General features: G+C 35.9%; 1 protein-coding gene across 9 annotated transcripts in view; it reads right to left on the reverse strand.

Moving 5' to 3' along the window:
- The window catches only part of AHI1 (Abelson helper integration site 1), a 216,703-nt gene that overhangs the window by 23,449 nt on the left and 175,448 nt on the right, over positions 1-17,806 (reverse strand). For all 9 annotated transcript variants that reach the window (XM_055135618.1, XM_055135619.1, XM_055135620.1 and 6 more), the window contains one exon: positions 8,324-8,379. In XM_055135618.1, the coding sequence (XP_054991593.1) occupies positions 8,324-8,379 (56 nt within the window). The remainder of the gene's footprint in view (positions 1-8,323; positions 8,380-17,806) is intronic.

Raw genomic sequence — 17,806 nt, forward strand, 5'->3', positions numbered from 1 at the left:
AAAATAGCAATTGACAGGAATTATACCCGAGGAAGTGCAGACATTGGGTTTATTAGAGTTGAGATCCATCATGTAAATATGTTCAATGAGCTAAAAATATGTTTAATAACTAAAGTATGAGAACAACATCTTAGCAATCAGGAAAAATCAATAAAGAAATAGAAATGAATTCTGGGGAGACTGCTAAAAGAACTGAAGCACATGTGCCTACGGGAGGCCAGGAATGTTCCCCACAACCAAGCACTGTGCCAGGAGTAAGTAGCTCCTAGTACCACTGGACATGGCCCCAAAATAAGCACTGTAGCACTGTCTTCCCATTGTTCATCGATTTGCTCGAACAGGCACCAGTAACATCTCCATTGTGAGACTTGTTGTTATTGTTTTTGGCATATCAAATATGCCATGGGTAGCTTGCCAGGCCTCGCTGTGCGGGCAGGATACTATCGGTATCTTGATGGGCTCTCTGAGAGGGACGGAGGAATCAAACCCGGGTCAGCCGCGTGCAAGGCAAATGCCGTACCCGCTAATAAAACTTAAAAAATTAAGACAGGAGGAAGAAAGAAAGAAATGACAGAAAAAATAGAAATCACAAAAGTAATAGCAAATCTCCAGTAACTCATCTAGATATTTGAGGTGGGTAATTATCCCAAACTCACTCACTCCAAAGATAAATTCACTACATCAGGCTGAGTAATTACAAGAAAAATCTCCCAAACTATACCTCTATATTCCTCATTAACAAAATGAAAAGGGTTTAGTAAAATTTTAGCAAATGAATTATCTCAATTTATTTAAAGGGTAATATTCTATGCCCAAGTCAGGGTTTTAGTCTAAAAATACAAAGGTGGTTTAACATATAAAAATTGATAAAAATCTTTCTCTCCCATTAAGAAATTTAAGAGGAAACTTTGCACAATCTTATTAATGGATGCATAAAAGGCACTTGGCAAAAATCCAAAAATTCACTCCAGATAAAAAGTCACAGAGAACAAATGAAATTACATGATAAAATGCATTAAATGAAAAGTTAGGATTATGTAGTAATTTTTGTGCTCAGGATGGAGGTGGTGCTTCTGGCAATTCTTGACCAACTGGCTGCTGATTTAATGCAAGGGCCAAGGATGTATTGCTGCAGTAGAGGGGACATCCTGGGTCACTGTCGGTGGTGTTGGGCGCTCCAGGGCCTAACTTGGTGGTGCATGGGGAGACACATGGCTTCAGGAACTGAATTAGGGTCACCCGCATGGATGCGATTTTACTCCTATATTCCCTTCAGCTTTGATAAGATGCCATTCAATGATGTAAGACTGAATAATTCTCACTCCTTTCCCATTAAGATCAGAAGAAAGATAATGAGTATTTAATCTTATTTCCATGTACCACTGAAATGGAGCACTGAACAAATGTGATAAGACAAAAAAAGAAATAAAGGGCATTCATTATGAGAAGAAAGATATTAAAATACTTAAAAAAATCTGGTACAATCAACTAGACATCTGTTAAAGGTAACAAAGACAATTCATAAAGCTGCATTATATATCAAAGTATAAAAACAATAGTTCTTAAAATGACAAAAAACTGAAATTAAAAAAATAAATCCCATTTACATGTGAGATAGGAATAAATTAATAGAATACATGAAAGATTTATGCAGTAAAAATGAAAAACTGGTGTTAAAATTAAGGAAGACTAAATTGAATAGAGAAACATATGTTAATGAACCAGATTATTGCACATTTACTAAGTAAACTCTTCAAATTCATCTGTGGATTTAAGGAGTATAATTGGATTTACAGCAGTATTTATTTCTTTTTTTCTGTTCTCTTAGTATTTTATCTATTTTTTCACTTTCTTTTTTTACATTTTTCCCCCAAAATTTTATTTTGGAAAGCACCATGACTAATAAAGTAATTCATAGTTGGGTTTTAGACATACAATGTTCCTTCACCAATTCCACCACCAGTGTCAACTTCCCTCCACCAGTGTTCCCAGGTTTCCTGTCTTACCCCCTCCCTAGCCTGCCATAGAGACACACACCATTTATTTATTTATTAAATTTTTTATTAGTGAATCACCATAAGGTAGTTATAGACTTACAAACTTTTGTGCTTGTTTTCAGTCATACAATGCTCAAGTACCCATCTCTCCACCAGTACCAATTCTCCACCACCAATCATCCCAGAATCCCTCCCATTACCCCCCATCCCCCCCGCCCCCCCACCTCTGTGGCAGGGCATTGTTTTCTCTCTCCTTTTGGGTGTTGTGATTTGCAATAGAGGTATTGAGTGGCCATCGTGATCAATCTATAGTCTACTTTAAGCACGCATCTCCCATCCCAAGCAGGTCCTCCAGTCACACTTTACTTGGTGTTCCCTTCTCTATCTGAGCTGCCTTTTCCCCCAGCATGTGAGGCCAGCTTCCAAGCTGTGAAGCAAAACTCCTGGTCGTTATCTCTACTACTCTTGGGTGCTAGTCTCCCATTCTGTTATTTTATATTCCACAGATGAGTGCAATCTTTCTATGTCTGTCTCTCTCTTTCTGACTCATTTCACTTAGCATGATACTTTCCATGTTGATACACTGATATATGCAAAGTTCATGACGTCATCTTTTCTAACAGTTACATAGTATTTCATTGTGTAGATGTACCAAAGTTTCTTTAACCAGTCATATGTTCTCAGGCACTCAGGTTTTTTCCAGATTCTGGTGTGGTTATTAAAATTTGGGTTTCATGATTTCAGTGTTGCTGACTCTGGGTTTGGATATTTAGCTCTATTATTTCTTAGTACCAAACTTGACCTTTTGCCTGTTGCTTCTCATCTGTCTTTTCACTCCACCCCCTCCATTTGCTCTATTTCCTTCTCTTTCTTATACTTTGGGACCAAGTGTGGTTTAGGCATGCAGTAAGCTTTCTTATAGAAATCCACAAACATATTCTGCAAATCATTAGGTCATATAAAAGATCTTTGATAACTAAGCTCACTTTAAAAATTGACAAGATTGAAGGATAAGTAATATCTGATCCTAAGATATATTATAAAAATCAGTGATCAGGACAGTGTATTACTAAGTAGATTATATAAATAGATCAGATATATTTGAATTTATTAGGTAACAGATTGGAGAAAAGAGTTAGATAAATAGATCAATGGATTCATATTGGATCCAGAAACAAAACTCACAAATAATGACAACCGATTTTCAACAAAGCTACAGAGGTCATTTAATTAAAATAGGATTATTTTTACCAACAAATAATGTTAGAATAACTGGATACCCAAATGTTATACCAGAAGAAACCCTTTAAGTTCAAACCTAACAGCACACAAAAATTAGAAGAATACATTGACTCAAATAATAACATACATTATAGAGCTTTTACAAGAAAACGCAGTAGAAAATCTATGTGGCTTTGGGTCATTAGTGCTTTCTTAAATGCTACGAATAAAGTATGATTCATCAATAAATTCATCAAAAAAGAGAAAAAAGTTTATTCTCAGAAAACCATATTTTAAGAATGAAGAAGTAAAACAAATACTGGCTGAGTATAATCTGAAAATCATGTATCTGATAAAGAATGCATAAAGAACATTGACGCTACACACCTGGCAGTGGATAATTTGATTTTAGAAACAGAGAAGGGTAAAAAATATTTTAAAAAGGATAATGAAAATAAGATTTTTTTTTAAAAAAGTTGCAGAGTCACAGAGATAGCTCAATGGCTGAGTACATGTCTTGCACGCAGAAAGCCAGGGGGCTGATCTACTGAGCACTCTGGGAGTGAGCTTCAAATATAGAAACAGGACTAGGCCCTGAACTCTATCCTACTTTCCACTTTTGGTTCTGTGGCCCCCAAACCAAAAGATAAAATAAAATAAAACAACAACTCACAATACAAAAGAAACCGCCTTCAAATAAAATATTTCAAACAGGTTGTTTTAGAAAAAAGTAAACTACTTCCTCAAGAAGAGAAGTAGAGGGTGGGGAATGGGGTGGGATGGTGGGAGGGATACTGGGATCATTGGTGGTGGAGAATGGGCACGGGTGGAGGGATGGACACTCAACCATCGTATGACTGAAATGTAAGCACGGAAGTTTGTAAGTCTATAACTGTATCTCACTGTGATTCATTAAATTTTTTAAAAAAGCATATGTAAACAGCAATTATATAATCCTTTCAGTAATGACTTTGAAAACAATTATTTTTCAATTTTACAATTTTTTAAATGAAACTAAATTTAAACCTAAAAAATCAAGAGAAGTGGAAATTCAAATAATCTATAGTTTATTAAGATGAAAAATATATAGTAGAATGATTGTATACTTGGAATTTTATTTATAAATGTAGTTTAGTAAGGAGAAATTTTATTTGTTTATTCAGGTCACATTTAAGTGTTTGTAGAAAACTTTAATATAATTGAAGCATCTAAATTAATTTCCCTCTGATCAAAGTTATTAATGAAATAAAGCATCTTATATTTTAAAAACTCAACAAACTCAAGATAAAATATATTAGTAACTAGGCAACAACAAAGCTACTTATGAGTATTATAAAATATTTATAGAAGTCTTATTATGAACTTAAAATTGGGCAATAGTGTCATAGACAAAAGGTGAAGGTGTAAGACTGTCAAGAAAATCTTTTTGTAGAATTAACCTATAATTCTAAGATAACTTTTTCATATTTTAAGGTGTGTAGCTTACGGAAATATACATAAATTATATAGAAGTGAGTTACAATTGTTACAAAAAGATAAATAGGATGAGTAACTCAAGTGGAAAATGTTACAAGGCATTTCTATACAGCTCAGTTACACGTTTGTGTCAGCCCTCTAATAAGCAATTTTCACAACTGAATAAGGCCAAAAAGAAACATAAAAATACATTCATATCCATTTTCTTAGGCAAAATGAACTCATTTAAGTAAACTGAAGAAACAAATGGCATTTTTGTATATACTGAGCTATATTCTACTACAATTACCTACAGTTTTCAACTCATGAGAAATAGGTCTGAACTTAATCCTATTTTAAGAAATTGCAAGTATAGGGAAAGCCCAAAAGCTTGAGATGGATTTGAGCATTTTGCATATCTCAACTATCCAAATAATTCTTTGTTTATTGAAGTTTCTTTTTTTTTTTTCGGCCTGGGTTTTTTTGTTTTAATCTTTTATTTTTAAATTTTTTAAAAATTATTTTCTTTTTTAATGAATCAGTGAGGCACAGTTACAGATTTGCAAACTTTCATGCTTACGTCTCAGTCATACAATGTTCGAGTTCCCATACCTGCACCAGTGCCCATTCTCCACCACCATCCATCCCAGTATCCCCCCAACCACCCCGCCTCTGTGGCAGGGCATTTCCTTTTGCTCTCTATCTCTCCTTTGGGGTGTTGTGGTTTGCACTAGAGGTATTTGACCATCATTCGGTCTATAGTCTGCTTTCAGCATGCATCTTCCATCCCGAGCGGGTCCTTCAAGCACCCTTTACTTGGTGGTCCATTCTCTATCTGAGCTGCCTTTTCCCCCAGTATGTGAGGCTGGCTTCCGAACCATGGAGCAATCCTCCTGGTACACATCTCTACTATTTTTAGATGTTAGTCTCCCATTCTGTTGGGCTGGAGAGATAGCACAGCTGTTGGGCTTTAGCTTTTCATGAGGGCAACCCGTGTTCTATTCCTCCACCCCTCCCGGAGAGCCCAGCAAGCTACTGAGAGTATGGAGCCCACATGGCAGAGCCTGGCAAGCTACCTGTGGTGTATTGGATATGCCAAAAACAGTAACAATAAGTCTCTCATTGAGAGACGTTACTGGTGCCCGCTCGAACAAATCGATGAGCAACAGGATGACAGTGACAGTGACAGTCTCCCATTCTGTTACTTTATATTCCACAGATGAGTGCAATCTTTCTATGTCTATCCCTCTTTTCTGACTCACAGAAGCTTCTTAAGTGCTCTATAGTCAATAGGAGACGCCAAATTTACCGGACAATCTTTAGATGCAGGGATATTTGTGAGATTTTGTTAAACTTCAATTTGAAAAGTGTGGCATGGATCTGTCACCAAAAAATAGGTGCCACTGTACTCAGAGTGACCAGAGAATCTTTCTTTCATTTGTTAGGTAAAAAGTTTACGAATACTCTAGTTTTGTTAAAACTCTCATCATTACAGTGTTAATATCACTCAATTTTTGACCCGGGAAATATATGTTATGCCTCAAAGCATTGAAGAACAGCAGGATGAACTGAACAAATATTTTCCTGAAGTAAACTAAGTAGGGAATTAGTGCCTGCCATGTATGTAAATATGTACCCATGTGTATATGGGGGTGACAGAGGGCATAAGAGACAATTAAGATGTTTAAGGTCATTACAATCATGTAATCATTTGACAGGGATACATTGTGAATATGAAGTGTGGATTTAGGATTAGGTCCAAGTGACCCACAATGAGAAATATTTGGTTATATTTTTAATGCAAAAATTTTCAGGTAAAAGAGGGATTTTTAATTTTTGCATTAAGTGATATAAGAACCAAGTAAAATTACAAAATTTACCAGGCATCTTTTAAAATACACAATATATTTAAAGTAAATTTACTTGAATGTATTTAATAAATACACAATGACAATGTTTTGTATATAAGCATTTTTCTTTAATCCTCAAAATTGGCATTATTTTTACATATAACTCAACTGTTTTCAGGAAATGTCACTTAAAAATGTTAAATAAAATGAGTAAGTAAATAGCAACAAATTGAGTAATTAAACAAACCATGGAAATAAAAATGTAGTGTGACATTTTAATTTAAAAATATTTTTTGAGGGCTGGAGTGATAGTACCACAGGCAGGGTTCTTGCTGTGTATGTGACTATGCCCAGGTTCCATCCGTGGCATCCCATATGGTCCCCTGAGCTCTACCAGGAGTGATTCCCTGAGCACAGAGCCAAGAATAACCTCTGAACACAATCAGGTCTGCCCCTTCCGCTCAAAAAAACGTCTTGGGGCTGGAGAATGCTGGAGAAAATACGTGCTTTGCATATGGTAGTCCAGATTCTGATCTCTGGGCACCTGGTCTCGCAAACAGAGGGAATGGCCTCCCCAAACAAATAAGACAAAATACACAAAAAGTTCAAAAAAATTACCAAAAATATTTCTTACATAAGATTTTCAATACAAAGTTTCAAAATTTAATCATAAAAAACTCTCCTTAGGGGCTACAGTAATAGCTCAAAGACTAAAGCATAGTTTTGTCTTGCATGTAGGAGTTTCAGACTAGACACTTAGAACTGCAAAGTTCTCAGAGTGACCTTAAGTATCAAGTGAGGAATAGCATCCAAGCACTGTCAACTTGGGGCCCCCAAAAACACCAACAAAAATTTCCCTTATCATAGCCATAAGACATAAAACTACAGACCGATATCATTGATGAAACAAATGAAAAAATTTTCCACAAAGTCTTGACAAATTAAATCTAATAACATACCAGAAGAATCAATAATCATGACCAGGTGGGATGAAATCAATGATCTATCCTTACAGTATGTGCAAATCAATTAATGTAGCATACCACACTAGCAAAAAGATAAAAACCACATGGTTATTTCAACATGTGCTAAAAAGAGTCAACATAAATCTTTGCCAAGATTCAACATATAATTATTACAAAAAACACTCATTTTGGGAAAAGAAAGTTTTCATTGGGAATAAAAAGAATACATTTAATCATAGTGGAGGCAATATATAACAAACTCACAACTAATATCACAATCATAAAAAATCTGTACGTTTTACACACATATAGAGCTGTTTAAATATTTGAAATTCTTTGGCATTATAATAAATTATTGAAAGAGAAAAATAAACCTTAATTTAAAACAAACTGCATTAAAGGACAAATACAGAATGATCTCTCTTATATGTGGGACTTAGAGATACACAGCACGACAGCAACAAGGAGCCAATGGCAGTACAATGGGAAAGTACTTATCCACAAAACTGTGTGTACTTGTGTGTGTGTGTGTGTGTGTGTGTGTGTGTGTGTTGAAAGGGAGGGACTCTAGGGACCTTGGGGGAGGGACGTGGGTACACTGGTGATGAGTGTGGTGTCAAAATTACAAACATAGCAAATGATCATTAACAATGTAAATCACAGAACCTCCACCAATCAAATTTTTAAAAAGCAAATCAAATATAAAACCCAAACTGTCTTAAAATCCATTATCTAAAATTTAATTTACAGTGTATTGCTTAAAAAAAACCGAGAAACAATTTAAAAATTCTAAGTATTTATCAGAGCAAATTATGCAGGAAGAAAAACTGCTTACTATTTCACAGACTCGGTACCCAGTCTGGAATCCTGGGACTTGGCCTTGATGACTGACTGTTGTAAAAGAAGAAGAAAAACAGGGTAAGTCAAAAGTTACAGAAGACCTCCATATTCGCTTGCTGCAAAGTCATCCAGTGGCTGAATGAGAAGAGAGCATGTTCATTTAAAACAGAAAGTTCTATCAGCACAGTGTACTCACTCCTATAGCAATACCAGGACACAGTTCTTCACGCTGATTAAGCACTTTTTATAAAGCTAGCCTTCAGGTGTAAAAAAAGAACTGTGAATTAGTCTTAGTTAATGTAGTAATTTGATATAGAATATCACTTAAATTCTAAATTTATCTTTCACTTTGTAAACTTTTCATTATATTCTACCTTTTTCAGAGTGATACTCATTAATCTGTATAAAAAATTTTTACTCTTAAAACATTATTTAGTTAGACAAAATTTGTAGCTTAACTGTTTTATTGATAGCACCTTCATGAGAAAAATTAATAATGTTTTTTGTGGCATCAAAGTTTAGGAGGGTTTCTATAGATTATGAAAACTTATTTCAAATGGAAGTATGAAGTGTTTGATTTTGATAGTATTTTATAAACACAATATTGCTATAAGACTAAAAATAATTTTAGATAATTACAATGGGAAGTGAGCCAATTAAGAAAGTATTGTTATATCAAAACTTAGGTTGTATAAAGGATAGTATACATATTTAATTGTTTAAATAAAAATATTTAAAAGTTTCCAGAAAACAAAATCCCAAACAAACTGAAGGAAAGGAAAAGGACCTTCTCTTTCAGCCTGGGTTGTTTGAGAGACTACTGTGTTTCCACTCTTATCTTTAATGAAGCCTGTTTTGTTATTTTACTTCCTTTACAATCAGATTTCTGTATGATCATTCAGTGCAAGATTTATCACTGAATGACTTTAAACAGAAATTAGTTTTCTTATAAAGATTTAAAGACTTATTATGCTTCTTTAGATATAGTGACAGGACATTATTGTTAGTTGTTTAACTTTAAAGAATATTATAAAAGCAAGACTTACAAAACAAGAAGACAGTGGTAAAGGTGGATGGTATAGTAAGTGACCCACTTTCATAGAACAACAAAAGAACCAATAACACCTTGATCTTTCTCTGTGATGATTATCTGACTCAGTTAATATATATACTGGAAAAGTTAGAGATATGAAAAAAGATTCAAATCCAAGACACTAATTGACATTGCATTGAAGTCTATCTGCCCTTAATCCAATAAAGCAAGAAGCAAAGAAAACTATCAGAACTAAGAAAGCCGGTAATTCCTTCAGCTTTTCTTCCAGTCTTATGAAATGAATCCCAAACACAATTAATTAAAGAATCAAATTAATGGCAAGATGCTTTATTTATTACTTGGTCCACGTATTTTCTTTAATTAGTATTTTACTACAAATACAGACATGTAAACATGAGAAATTTAGTAAAACCATTGGATTAAAAAAAGTTCTAATCTGAATTTGAATCTATTCCAAGGGTTGAGGAAAAATAAAAATACAATTTTCATCAGTGTTATGTCACTGTTATATTTATTTTTTTGTTGTGTTTCTGACAAATGAGCATTGCCATAATAGGTCTTTCAAACTGTTATAAATACTGTTCATGTAAAGTGGATGCTGTGATGTCCTCAAAAAGTTTGTCATCAGTCAGTCAAACACTATTCCTGCTATCTTTTGGACTGTATTTATCTTTTTAGCTCTAATCAGCATACTTGTCCTTTTTCCCTGATGCAAAGGTGGCTTAATATGCATTCAAATATTATCAATCCCAAATAGCAGGAGATCACAAAGTTTCCATACTTTTATTTGTAAAAGCACAGATATTTAGTTAGAACCAGTAATTCACTTCCAATCACCTTTACTCACTCATGCCTTGGATGCTATAACAGTACACCATATGGTTAGTTACTCATGGCAGGAGGAGGGGGAAGAAGGAAGGGTCTCTGTTTTGAGACAGGTGATTTGTTTTATTTAATCTTTAGGAAAAAAAATAGCCCTGATACGATTAGCCCATAAGTACCCTCCACCATCGACATCAACTACTGCCCTTCTTCCCTTTGCTCCACACACAACTCTCAGACAGCTGTTTTGTGCCTTCACTTTTTCTTGGTGGACACCCTTGATTTGAAGGAGGGCAGAGGAGGAAAATAGGCAAAGCAGGGGAGATGAATGATAGGAATTGATCTAGGGACTCCTAGATTTCAGAACCCTCACACTTTCATAAGCCATGCTTTTAAGTTTGAGGCAGTGAAGCTTAAACATGAAAGAAATGATTCACGGCATGATTTTAAATGCAAGCAATGATACACAGACATTACCAAGAAAAAAAAAATCCCATAAATAGCTTTTCAAAAGAGAAGCGGGCAGTGCAAACAACTCAAATACTTCTACCAACCTGAAGAATGAATGTAAAATTAGATAAACGTACAGTTTTTATAGTAGTTAGGATAGCAACCTTAAAATAGGTAAATTCATGATTATAGCTATATTTTTTACATGCTACTTATATCTCTTCTGATATCAATGTTTTCTATATAATCTAATAGCTCTTATTTGTCATAATTCTTGAGAGAGAGACGAGAGAGAAATAAAACAAATTATACCACCGCTAGGTTTTATGATTAAATTCTCATCTTTTCTGCCATTAATGATCACAGTGTCCTGAGTAATCTACTTAACTTCACTTGACAGCAGACAGGAGGGGATCAAAATATCACTGCACCATTCTCAAATGATACAGATGAGAAAATGGAGGCCCAGGGTCATGGAGATTACCAAAGAAGTCTGAAGGTTTTTCAAACTGATTTAGCAGCAAACTACTTTTTAATACAATTTTGTTTCAAAGTCTCATACAAAAGCAATGAAAAGTAGCACACTCTTGGGGAAGTTAGAAACTTGCTTCAGGAGGTCTAACTTCTACTCCGAGGTCTGAGAATAAGGCTCCATCAAGGACAGTTTCTAAGCCACCGGATAAACAAACTGTTTTCTCAGTGGCTAAAATCCAGAGCACAATTTTATGATTCTGAACATCTAAGTACAGTTAGTGTTGACTCTTTAAAACCTTAAACTTCGTTGCTGATTGTGTGCTTTGTGTTTGATGCTAAATTCTCCAACAACTTTTTTTTCTCAAGGTAAAATTATTCCTCTGGTTTGGGATACAGTTTTCATAAGAGTAGCATCACAAAATGTGAAAACTTTCATTTAGATTCAAGACTTAAGAGTTCTACACGTTAATGTGCCAATTAAGAACAATAACAAATACAGAGTGCAGGTAAGAGCAAGGCACTGTGCCAGGTGCCCTGGGGATACAGGGCTGGCTGAGGAGGCTGAAAATGTTTACAGTCTAATGGGAAAAACCATGGATACAACCAACATGGCAGGGTGAGATATGTGTTCTGATGTAAAAAGGAAATGTGTGGAAAGAAGTCGTGGATTGTAACTGGAGGGAATATTTAGTTAACACCTTAAGGGCTAGATTGGACTTCTGGTTATGGGAGAAGCACAGGAAATGACACCATTTGAGTGATGCTTAACAGAGTGAGCAAAGGCCTGAGGCAGTCTGCAGGGCAGCAGACCCAGGAGGGGGTTCTGGAAGACAAGGGAAAATAGGTCAGTGAGTTGATCCAATCGTTATGGGTACAATGTAAACTTTTTATAAGATTTGGACTTGACAGACAAATGTAGATTCAGCTACTCTGTGAAAGCTCCTATGCGACAAGGCTTGATTCCTATTGTAGCTTTGTTACCTACAGCATACAGGTCAAAGTTAGATAGATAGAGAGAGCTGTGGGCAGACATGGGGAACTGCTTCATGGAAAGAGGCTTCCCAAGCTCTTTCCTCCTTCGTTGCTATTTAAAATATTGGCATTCAATGCCAGAGACTCTTTGTTCTCTCATGTTTTACATTTCTGTATTTCACAAGGATGTTACTAGCATTTTTAAGTAGCTAATGACTTTCAAGTCAAAAGCCTGGATCTAGAGTGTTCTTCAAATAATTTGCAGTGGGTACTTTTGAAATTTTTCTGAAGACATATATATCCATCAATTTTCCTTAAAACTGTTTTCTATGTCTGAGTTTCAGCAAATTATACAGATGCAACTGGTTCCTGCACAGATACTACAAATTCTACAAGACTTGGATTACATAATAGACCCTCCTGGTCTTATTTCCTCCAGTGCTGCTTTTTTTGCAACACTTAAATCAAATATGCCATCCTGAGTGCTTCAAATTTTCCCATGGCTTCCTAAATCTTCATGATAAAACCCAGTTCCTTAACTAATTCATACAAGAACCTCCTGGATCATGCCTATTTGTTCAGATTTTTGAGATTTTAATTTTATATCCTAACCTTCAAAACAATTGCTGCATCCATACATTTACTTCCTGATATCTAGGTGACCTGGTTTGGGAAGAGCAAAAACTGACTACTGATAACTGAGAAGGTAAAAAACAAGAGAATGTACCTCTACTTTTGTAATATTTTTCATGCAAACTATTTTTACATAAAAAATTTCAAACCAATTTTAGGTTATTCTAAATTCCTGGAAACCTAAAAACTCTCAGGATTATCTACTTTTGTCTTTCTAAACTTAACTCTTCCCAAGTGATGGGAAGTAAGAGAAAGAAGCTGGTGAGACTTAAGGAGACCAGACAATTATGGGAAGTCAACTGCCACCCTCTTTGTGCAGCTGAACCATCATTGATACGGCCTCTGAAAGGGTCAGGCATGATTTGGTAGATTATTATAGGTATTAATCAATACCTCGGTACCACTGCTCCTATTTTTCTATTGGGTCCTTTCTTCATTCATTAACATATACTGAATGCCTACATGGTAATGGGAATTCAATTTTGAACAAACACAGTGATAGCTTTAACGAGAATTTAATACTTTTATATTTCCATACAAAGAGAAAGAAATAAAAGTGGGAAAAAAGAAGTTCATGCAGCATCATACAAAGAGAAACAGCAGGGTTAAATTTTTCCTTCTGACCCAATGTTCTTTGTCTGACTATTTTTACTACAAAGATGTACAAGTCTTATGAAACAATTATTTACTTTTAATAAAACAGTTTCAGTCTGATTATTTATGTGTTCTGCTTTGTATACTTAGCAAAAACTACTGTAATGCCCAAATCAATACTTGTAACACTTAGACAGTCATTTGATGATGTGTACATGTCATGGCCTGGTGAAAAGTCTGAGCTGCTCAATGTATATGTTCCCACTGAGGCTGAACAATAAAAACACCTAATGCTTCTCTGCATGTTCTGATATTCTATCTTTCTGCTTTAGCTCTCTTCTAATAACAAGTGTCCATTTGTTGTCTGCTATGGAGCATTTTCTCATTTTATGCTCTCTGCTTGTAATTTTGCTGTTTAAAATGGTTAAGGGCAAGAAGTGCTCTCGAGGGGCCTCGAGCAATAGCACAGTGGATAGGGGGGTAGGGCATTTGCCTTGCAGGTAGCCAACTCGGGTTCTATTCCCAGCATCCCATATGGTCCCAAGCACTGCCAGGAATAATTCCTGAGTGCATGAGCCAGGAGTAACCTCTGTGCATCACTGGGTGTGACCCAAAAAGCAAAAAATTTAAAAAAATTTAAAAAAAGTGCTCCCTAGTGTTACTAAGCCCAAAAAGCTGATGACTCTTACTTAAGAGATATGACATATGTGCTAATTAAATTTCTTCTGGTACATGTTCTGACGAGCCTCACGCATGACGGAACCAGCAGAGGAACCCAGGTGTGCAGAACCTGTGGCCGAGATATCCAAGGCTGCTTGGATTGGGACTGGGCCTCTTCCACCAAGATCCCTCATTTTCCAGTAGCTAGGCAGTCACTCCCAGAAACTGCCCCCGGCACCATGTAATCCCATCAACGGCCAACATCCAGAGACTGTAAAACCAAGCTCCAGGAAACACTAGGCTGCGTTGCAGCCGCACGACATCTATAGCCTAGTTCTCCCTCTTGGAGAATCTGACAAGCTACAGAGAGTCTACTGCCTACTCAGGAGAGCCTGACAAGCACCCTGTGGCATATCATACCCCAAATACAATAACAGTTATATACCTCTCGGAGAGCCTGGCAAGCTACCGAGAGTATCTTGCCCACATGACAGAGCCTGGCAAGCTACCTGTGGCGTATTCAATATGCCAAAAATTTTAATGATTGGTCTCATTCTCCTGACCCTGAAAGAGCCTCCAATTGTTGGGGAAGATGAGTAAGGAGAGGCTGCTAAAATCTCAGGACTGAGTGTAATGGAGACATTACTGGTGCCTGCTCGAGTAAATTGAGGAACAACGGGATGACAGTGATACAGTGATACAAATTAGCACTATTAAGGGTGGGTTCAATTTTAATGCATCAATGATCTAAAAGAAACATAATATAAGGTTGTAGTTTCAGTGGGTAATGAAAATTTTAGGACTACAGACTCATAGGAACCTAACTGTCTACTTTCCTTAGGTTGGGCATTTATTTTCCATTCCATAATAACTTCTTCAACATAGCTTCTGTAAAAATGAGAATAGATTACCAGAGTAAAATTTTATTATCTTAAGTTGCCACATTATCCTACCTTACTCTCATATAGTTATCACATCTTCAATAACTTTCTCAATCAAATTATAATCATTTACTGGGAATCATTTTCTGAAAGTCTCCTTTGTAAAGTTTTATTGTGGTAATTTTGGTGTCAGGGTGAGAAAAATGATGATGATTAAACAGCTGATTTATATTGGCATTATTTACTTACGTGTAAAGGCTTATAGATTACTAGACAGGTTAACTGGAAGTTGACATTGAGAGACCAAGAAGTATAAAGACAAAGATTATTTCTCCAATGAGAAATGATGATTTTTGAGAAAATTTCTTTACTTAGTAGCATTTACAAAGGAAGCTTTCAGAGTAAAAGAGTATCTCCCAAAGATTGGTGAATTTGGGGGTAGCATCTGAACATCATTATTTTTATGTATGTATCCAAGGTAGTTCTTAAGTCTAATAGTTTGAGAATTATTACTATGGGATAGATCAAAAGTTTGTAGGAGTAAAAGATTTTAAGACTCATCCTTAATTTGTGTGTGCAGGTCTGATTTAGGAAGTACAGCTTACAAGTCAATACCCTTGAGAGTTCTGTCCTACTCTGTGTTTACTGCCTTATTCCTTTTCAGGTTTGAATCTCAGTTTCTACTAACTCTATCATCAGGGACTTTGATCCTCCCCTTCTACTCCACCCCCAAGAAATATTAACCAAATATAGATAAGTGGCTCTAAGACTCTTAATTTATTGAGGACAACATAGGAAAAACCAGCATGGAGTGAGGTAGTGATAAATGTGAAAAGACAAAAAATAAACCCTCTAAGACTATGTAGTGATAAATGTGAAAAGACAAAAAATAAACCCTCTAAGACTATGGAAGAAGAGTCGTGGCCATGAACCACCTAGGGTGCCACATAAGCTCAACTACTGGCCATGATCCAGAGACCCAGAAATAAATCTCAAGAGACCAACAAGTTACAGAAGATGTTTTTGGACAATGCGCATGGCTGAGCCATCTGGGGCACCCCAGAGCAGGGCAGGCTGGGATGTTTGCCTCAGCAGCAGATTGCTCCCATATTCAGAGAATAGTAAAACAGATAGTGATTTTGTTCTGCACGTGGCTGACCAGGATTGGATCCCCAAGCATACCCCAAAGTAACACCAGGAATGATCCTTAAGCCAGGAATGACACCAAAAAAAACCAAAAAACAAAAACAACACCCCCCCCCCAAAAAAAAACCCTGGCAAACTATTCAATTTGTAATAAACAATATAGTACATGGCAATGAGTTCACAATAAGGCAACACCTGTTCTTCATGAATTGGCCCCAGCATGACTTTCTAAAGCAATCTTGGGAACCATCGTACTTTCTGGTCAGTGATTTGTGAGCTAGCATGATATAGACAGAGAACATTTTCTCACAACAAGATGTCAATCTTTGGAGCTCTATCAAATATTCTATCTCCTTTGTGTAAGCAGTAATAGTTATGCGAAGGAGTGCTAGAGGTAAAAAAATAAAATAAAAATGTAATTAAGTACACAAAAATTTCAGTGAAGAGTGATACAAAAATTATCTTCTATTATGCTGAAAGACTGTATGCATGTTTTGGTCGGATAAATAAAACATGTAAATAAAAAAGGTTCCTCCTTTTTTCTATCTAAAGGAGAACCATGCTAAAATTAATGATATTAGTTGAAGTCTAATAACAGTAACAGAAAAAATAGCACAATTTTCCATGATTTGCACAAAGATTATCACAAGAGTTAAATTCTCAAGCAAACAAATTAAGAAGTAGTAAACAGATATGTAAATTTAATTAGAACATGTTATTCATTAGTATCGATGTTCACGTAACAGGACGTATGTTTATGTGAAGCTGTTACTTGAAACTACTTATATTCTTGAAAGTAATGGAAAATATTAAAGCAAAAATTGACATTCCTCAACTTAGTTTTGTTGTGCAGAATAAGGATTATTTGATCCTTTCATAAGCACTGGTTCATACTCCAGGCCATATAAGATAACAAGCTAAGAAGTCTATTGGGGTCTCACCATTGAAGGTAACAGGGCTCCAGAAACAAGGAACGGAACTGCACAAAGTAGCAAGGAATAAAGCTGCTGCGAGGAAAAGATAAAACTTGGGCTAACATGCATCATGTAAAAAGTTCATGAACAGAATCTTAAAGGCATAAAAATTTAGAGAAAACATAAACAAAGCAACATATACTAGGTATTTTCCTATTAAAACAGAGTAGCTCTAAATTGGGGTGGGATGTAGAGTGATTTTAACTACTATGGGAAATTTGGTAATGTAAATTTTTTTTGTATGGTGTGTGTGTGTGTTTGTGTGTTTGTGTGTGTGTGTGTGTTTATGCATGAGGTACCCCTGACTCAGTGCTCAGGGAACACTCTCGGCAGTGCTGGGAGGGGCCATATACAATGCTGGGGATCATGAACAGGGGCTGACCCCTGAAAGAGAGTTTTGATTGTCACAGCTGGAGGAGGCCTGCTTCTATCCTACAATGCACAGGATATTCCCTTCCAATAAGGATAATCTAACCACAAATTCCAACAGTGTCAATGCTGATAAATCCTAGAGTTTCCAAGTTCACAGAGTTATGGCAATAGAGAACTAAAAAGTCATGCTACTTGCTCAAGTCAGAAGACAGGGCACTGATAATAATTCCGTCACTATCTAAAGGGCAAATTCTGGGTAGGAAACATTGGTGGTAAATTCTCCCAATAACATCTTTATATTTTAGATCTGTATAGATTATTACAGGATGTACCCTTTGGAAATATCATCATGAAGATCAAATATCATGCTATTCTATCAAAAAACTCTCAGAGCCACAGTCAAAGAAAGTACTGGGCAAGTGGACCATGGTCTGGCACAGTGCATC

Source organism: Sorex araneus, chromosome 4 (genome assembly GCF_027595985.1).
Source record: "Sorex araneus isolate mSorAra2 chromosome 4, mSorAra2.pri, whole genome shotgun sequence".
NCBI classification, from domain to species: Eukaryota; Metazoa; Chordata; class Mammalia; order Eulipotyphla; family Soricidae; genus Sorex; species Sorex araneus.